This window comes from Podarcis melisellensis, assembly GCF_964234715.1.
Source record: "Podarcis melisellensis genome assembly, chromosome: 10".
NCBI classification, from domain to species: Eukaryota; Metazoa; Chordata; class Lepidosauria; order Squamata; family Lacertidae; genus Podarcis; species Podarcis melisellensis.
Window position 1 is genome coordinate 35,907,635 of NC_138542.1, and position 6,743 is coordinate 35,914,377.

General features: G+C 43.2%; 1 protein-coding gene and 1 long non-coding RNA gene across 3 annotated transcripts in view; one reads left to right on the top strand and one right to left on the bottom strand.

Annotated features, from left to right (window-relative positions):
- LOC309379525 overlaps window positions 1-1,253 on the bottom strand; it is a 29,548-nt gene extending 28,295 nt beyond the window's left edge. Inside the window, exon 1 of one of the 2 annotated variants that reach the window (XR_014172530.1) lies at window positions 1,164-1,253. This is a non-coding gene — a long non-coding RNA (uncharacterized lncRNA). Of the gene's footprint in view, window positions 1-588; window positions 998-1,163 lie in introns of those variants that run through there. The other variant, XR_014172531.1, reaches the window with a different exon arrangement.
- Window positions 1,254-1,314: 61 nt separating this feature from the next.
- On the top strand, window positions 1,315-5,065 carry RPS16 (ribosomal protein S16). The gene is made up of 6 exons (XM_081928751.1): window positions 1,315-1,413; window positions 1,524-1,576; window positions 2,712-2,813; window positions 4,120-4,216; window positions 4,637-4,684; window positions 4,868-5,065. Exons 2-6 carry the CDS (start codon window positions 1,529-1,531, stop codon window positions 5,011-5,013), a joined length of 441 nt encoding a protein of 146 aa, XP_081784877.1. The 5' UTR covers window positions 1,315-1,413; window positions 1,524-1,528; the 3' UTR covers window positions 5,014-5,065.
- Window positions 5,066-6,743: the final 1,678 nt, after the last annotated feature.

A 6,743-nucleotide genomic window follows, 5' to 3' on the forward strand; every position in this document is an offset into this window, starting at 1 on the left:
GCTGGGATAGGTGCAACTTGGTTCAGTTTCCTGATACAAATATAGGTTTAGTTCAACCCTTGCACCTTAAAGATATTCAGTGGCCCTTTTAAATTCACAGCACAATTCTTTGCATGTCTACTCATAAGTAAATTTAATGGTGCTTGCTCCTAGAGTGTGTAGGATTGTAGCCCAAGTCATAGTTACAGGGACTTTCCTTCCCTTATCTAGTCATACCAACTTTGGAGAGGTGTTAATGGGAAGGTGACAGAATATTAGTTTATCCAGAGCGAAAGGGGATTATTTTGTGTGTGATCCTAACAGTGTTATCCTTTCTTATTCTATGTGCTTAACATTGCACTTACTTAGGCTTGCCATATGCCAGGAAAATTCCTGACATGTCCTGGTTTTTGGGAGGCGCCAGGGGAATTTTTTGGCCAAATCAGCAAAATGTCAGGGAAAACCTGGATGTATGGCAGCTCCCAAAGCTTAAAATCACTATTTTGGGGGGAGGTTCCCTCCAAAAAACTCAGCAATTGGGGCTTATTCCCAAAAAGAACTCAACAACTTTGCGGGTGTCAGGAATTTTACTTTTTGAGATACACTTACTTATCTGAGTTTAAGCTCCACCAAAACTGTGGAACCTATTTCTGAGTAAACAGGAATAAGAATTGCTGATTTACTTGGAAGTAAATCTCACTGCAATAAAGGGAATTCATTTTGAAATATAAGCAATGGTTATGGAATGGTTGGCATTATTCCCACACTATCTGGGTTGTGGAGGGAGGATATAGGGTAATCCTTTTTTCTTTTCTTTTTAATGCTAATTGCTACCCTGCCACAAAACGCCTGGGCAAAGCATGTACTGTATTCAAGTCTTCTGAGTATCCATGACGACCGCTTTTCTAATACAGGATGACGGTGTTGAGTAAGTCTGCACACACCCTTATAAAGCATATCTGAAGCCTTGCCTCAAGTAATGATGGGAACAGTACTCTTCATAAGAGTTCCAGTGCCCACCAACCTTTAACAATGTCTTTGGAAGGAGGAGGCCGAGGGGGGGCGACGAATTCGCTTTAAAGCGTTGGTACGTTCGCAGCCTCAGCAGCGCGTGGGGGGAAATGTGCCTATTAAACGACATGCAGCATGAATGCGCCTGACTGCCTCCCTCACCCCACCTTCACTCTCTCTCTCTCTCCACACAGGAATGACCCTCGCGGAGGAACCCCTGCGAACAAGACAGCCGCAAGCGCCGCCATTTCCCTCAGGCAACTGCAGCAACGGCGACGGGAGGCCAAAGCGGAAGCTTCGCCGGGCAGCGCGCGGCGTCGCCGGAAACAACGTCACGCCCCGCGCGACCGAGCCTGCCCCTGCGAGATAGGCCTGGGAAGCCCCGTGCGCTTCCTTTTCTCTTCCGCTCTCGCTGACGGCAAGGTGGGTAATCCGTGGGGCTCCGGCCTTTTCCCGGTCGCGGCATTTAACGCGGGTCTCGCGAGCTGGTCTCTCACTCGCCCGTTTCTTTGTGCTTTTCTCCCCTCCCTCAGGCGCCATGCCGGCTAAGGGACCCCTCCAGAGCGTGCAGGTCTTCGGCAGGAAGGTGAGGCTGGCGGGGCCGAGGGGGTTGGTGGTGGTTGGGCCTTGGTGACTCTTGGGCTGTACAAGGGGAGCGGGTATCTTCTCGGTTCATTCTGCCCCGTGAGTCTCGGCTGCTGCGGTGGAGGCGCCGCGTGTCTCCTTTCCCTAGCGCGCCTGGGCTCCTTCGCATAATTCATTGCCCCTTTTTCCCCCGCCGCCCAAAAATAAAGTAACTGCAGCTGCTTGAGTGGAGGGCGAATTGGATTCAGCGTCCCCTGCTCCTCCCGACGAGTTGTCTTGTTTTCTCATAACTTGGCGGGGTGATGGGAGGTCCTTCTCCACGTGGCTTTTGTAAGCCTCCCCCCCTTTTTTTTTACTTAGGCGCCAGGCAAATACATTTCCCTCCCTTTGCCTTCTGAAAAGCTTACAGTGTAATTAAAAATAAAATAAAATCGCGTTTTGTTTTATTGTCTATTTGTATGGGCTGTTTCTGCTTTGGTTTGCTTCAGTTTTCCGTATTTGTTTGCATTATTCTTAATGTTATGTCAATAGTATTCGTTTCCCCTTTCTATATTGTTAACTGCCCTACCCCAGCCTTGGTATACATTAAGGTAACACGCGACATGGAGTTACACCCTCGCTTTCTTATAGTGGGTCTTTGCCACTCCACTGCTCCACCAGTGCTGAAGTCCGGAGTTGTCCATAAGAACATAAAAAAATAAGAGTATTGAATTGGGATGAGGGCCCATATAGCCCCAACATCCTGTTCCTGTAATAGCTTGTGCAAATGTCTATTGGAAGCAGGGCATGAATGCAACAGTGCACTCTCATCAGTTGTGGTTCCCAGCAATTTTGTGGTGTTGATCTCTGCAGCGTTTTTTCTTTTAAAAGGCTTTACATTGAGAATGAGAATAATAATGAGAATGAGAGTGATAATGAGAAATGAGGATAGGATTTTATAGATATATGTAAATAGCAGAAGCTACACTGAAGTATGAGCCAGATCTAACAGCTACTGAAAGTGATTTTAGTAGTAGTGATCTGTATATAGGGGTTGCTTCATAATTATATTTTAGAATGGGAAAGATACAATTACTGCTGCTCAACTATATACTGTATGTTATAATTGTTCTTGTTTTTTCCCTCCCTTGTTTTAGAAAACTGCTACTGCAGTTGCTCACTGCAAAAGAGGAAATGGCCTCATTAAGGTGAATGGAAGGCCTCTGGAAATGATAGAGCCCAGAACTCTGCAGTACAAAGTAAGTTGCTATTTTCATTTTAGCATCATGAAATGCTTGTTGTATAGAGGTGCCACCTAGCGTACTAGTACTAACTGAAACCCCCCCAAGTAAATAAAAAGTGTCTTGCTATGCAATTACCTATTGTGAGGGTGGACTGCATGAATAAGGCATCTACCACTGCTTCCTAACAGTCATTGCAGTGTGACTGCCCCTTTAACATTTGGGGTAGTGTTATACTTTGGAAATCACTATGGTAAGGGGGTGTCAAGAATTTGAAGGCAAATAGGGCAGTGTTGTGTGTTTCTGTGCCATTGAATACTAGACAAGCCTCTTTAAAAAAAAAAAAAATCTGAGGTGGGGGGAGTATGAGGCTTTCTCGTTGTTGTTGGACTCCACATCTTTCCCAGCCATCATGGCCCGTGGTTGGGGATTATGGGAACAGTAGCCTCACAGCATCTGGATGGCCACATGTTGGCCACTCTGGTTTAGACCACCAGTACTGTATTTTTGCAGTTCAGTGGACAAGTAGGACTGAAGTGGGTATCTGGGTAAATAATCAAATCTGGTCAGAGTGGCTGGGGCAACCCAATCAGATGGACAGGGTACAAGTTTTTATACATACATCTTATACCACTAAATCAAGATGATAAAATGGTCTGAAAACAGTGCACATAACAGTGAAAACATAAATAGGCAAATATGAAAGCAACATAACTGGGTCACATGGTAGGGTAAGCTGGTGTAAATAAACATGTTTTAAGCTGATGTCTAAAACTAAACACAGGAAACACTTGTCCAGATATACAGATACTACAGTATAGGTTCTAAATACCTCATCTCTTGTTGCCTACAGACATGTCATAAAGGGACAGTTAGCAATTTTTCTCCAGCAGAATTCACAGAATGACTAGGAATGTATGGAGAGAAGTGGTGCTTCAGGTAGATTGAACAGTAAAAAAAATAATTTGCATTCTAGGCGGTGATGCAGTCATACACTGAAGTAATTAAAAGCACTATCATTCTTACTGTATCCCTAGGATGCAACCCTGTGCATATTTAGCTGGAAGTAAGTCACACCAAGCACAGTGGGACTTTTGAGTTGACATGCATAGGATTGTGCTGTTAGTGATCTACTCTCCTTTCCTACATACAGTAGGTTCAGCCTGATAAACATGTATTGGATGGACATAGAGCAGGCTTACTAATTTTTTTGTAATTGCTACATCAGAACTTGTAGTTGCACTGCTAATTAAAGTGTGCTGAGATCATGAGTGCTTAAATGTTCTTTTTATAACTTTTTATAAATTTTATAACTTTTCTCCAGCTGCTTGAACCAGTTCTCCTTTTGGGCAAGGAGCGCTTTGCAGGAGTCGACATCAGAGTCCGTGTGAAGGGTGGAGGTCACGTAGCACAAATATACGGTATGACTTATAAGCAATACTTGTTCATTTGGGCTGAAAAAGAACTGACATTTGTTTACATATATTAGCCGCTTCCTAAAATGCTCATAAGTATTTCAAATCCACCTTCGTACACTTATAGATGTTATAAGAATATTGATAGGTCTAGAGTCCCATCTATTAAATTTGCCAGCTAGTTCTTGTATCGGGTTTTTCCCCCTCTCAAATTTATACATGAGATCCCAGATCAAAAGAGAGCAGGAGTGTGCAGAATAGTATTGCTGTAGATGTGTACAAGTATATGCAATATGTGTGCATAGTCATATTAGCTCAGAGGTACTACCTAAATATCCCCAGTCACCCCATAGTTATGTGCTCTGATCTGCATTTCACCTTGCTAACCAGATTGTATCTAGTGCTAATTGTTGCTTTCTTCTACAGCAATTCGGCAGTCTATTTCCAAAGCGCTGGTGGCTTATTACCAGAAATGTAAGTTTCTCCATTTAACTTTTTTTCTTGTCTCTTACAAATGCATAACTTCAGACCAGCTGTGTAGAGCGACAGTTTGTAGAGTATAATTGGTACTTAATTGTACTGTTCTGAGCCAGATCCAGCATTGCACATAAGTGAATGTTTTGAGGACTAATGCAAGTATTATTTTGTTTTCCCAAGATGTTGATGAAGCTTCCAAGAAGGAGATAAAGGATATCCTTATCCAGTACGATAGGACCCTTTTGGTTGCTGATCCTCGTCGTTGTGAATCCAAGAAGTTTGGTGGACCTGGTGCTCGTGCACGTTACCAGAAGTCTTACCGTTAAAAGAAAACTATGCATTTGTTCAGTCTTTTAAATAAAGATGGAGAAAACTGAATTCTTGTGTTTGTCTGAAAACTTTACACAATTCTCTATATTTGGGTGTTCAAGAAGAAAATTTATCAGTTGGTTGAAGTTACAGGATATAACTCCAATGTGTAGAACACATTTTTAATTTGCATAGTCCTTCCTGTTGTGAGATCAGGGAATATTAATGGGTCAAGAGACAAAGGGATCACAAAAGAAGCAGTGGATGTGATTGCTTCTGGATGTCTCCTCTTTCCTGGCACTTGTCCATTATTTGGTAAGGAGTCTGAGTAGCAAAGTAGAGCATTTTAGAAGCACCAAAAAGGTAAATGCAGAAGTTATATTATCACTGTTGCTGCTACTAGTTGTCTTGAGGTGCAATTGCATGGATGAAAGTCAATACATTAAGAGATGTCTTCTCAGAAAAGTGTGTATAAGACTGCAGTTGTCAACTTAAGTCCCAGAGCTCTGATTACAGATGGCTGCTGTTGCCCCACATGATAAGCCTGCACACTTGCTTTTTCCCATACAGTTGTGCACCTATAGTTTTTGAGGGAGCACTAGTGTGTATATACAATGGACATCTCTGAGGAATAAAGCAGTTACTTAAGACAATGCTGGGTTCTTGGCAATAAAGTAGTGATAATTTTCTAAATGTTATCCCAACAGCTCATGTACACTGCATCAAATAGAAATGCCTAGTGCAGATTTACTAACCACGCATGATTACCATTTTGACCAAGGCCAAGTTAAACATGCTAGTAAGGCTCTAGAGCCTATTATTTTCATAATGTGCCTACTAAATTTATCCTAGAAATTCATCAGGGTTCTTCCTCAGTGTCTGGCATATGCCTGTGAGTTTCATAATAAGGTGCTGGTTTTGATAATGCCAGTGCTGAAAAAAAATTTGTAATCCTTGTCCTAAGACTTCCAGAAATTTTAAGTGGTAGAGAACTGGCCTAGGGTCTTCAAATATTCCCCGTTTTGTTTGGAGGGCACCACATTGACTTCCTTTGCTCTAATTTCCTTCCATGCACACTAGGTAAAGGGACCCCTGACCATTAGGTCCAGTCGTGGCTGACTGGGGTTGCGGCGCTCATCTCACTTTATTGGCCGAGGGAGCCGGCATACAGCTGAGTCATGTGACCAGCATGACTAGGCCACTTCTGGCGAACTAGAGCAGCACACGGAAATGCTGTTTACCTTCCCACTGCAGCGGTACCTATTTATCTACTTGAACTTTGACGTGCTTTCAAACTGCAAGTTTGGCAAGAGCAGGGATCAAGCAACGGGAGCTCACCCCGTCACGGGGATTTGAACCACCAACCTTCTGATCAGCAAACCCTAGGCTCTGTGGTTTTACCCACAGTGCCACCCGTGTCCCCTTCCATGCACACTACCATTCTGTTAATAGGTTCTCACAAGAGCCAACTGGATCAGGCCAAAGGCACTTCTAGGCCAATACTCAGTGGCCAACCAGATGGCCATGGGAAGCATGAAAGCAGGACCTGAGTGCAACACTACTTTCTGTACTTGTGATTCCCAACAACAGATTTTGAGCATGCTACTCAGAGACAGAAAATGAAATTCAAATCTCTCCTCTCTTTTGTAGAGGATGTTCTGTTTGTCAATATCTAATAGAGACAGAGATGTGCTGCTTTCCATTAATAGAATATTTTAGAACGTTACAGGATTTGCTGGGAGCTGTT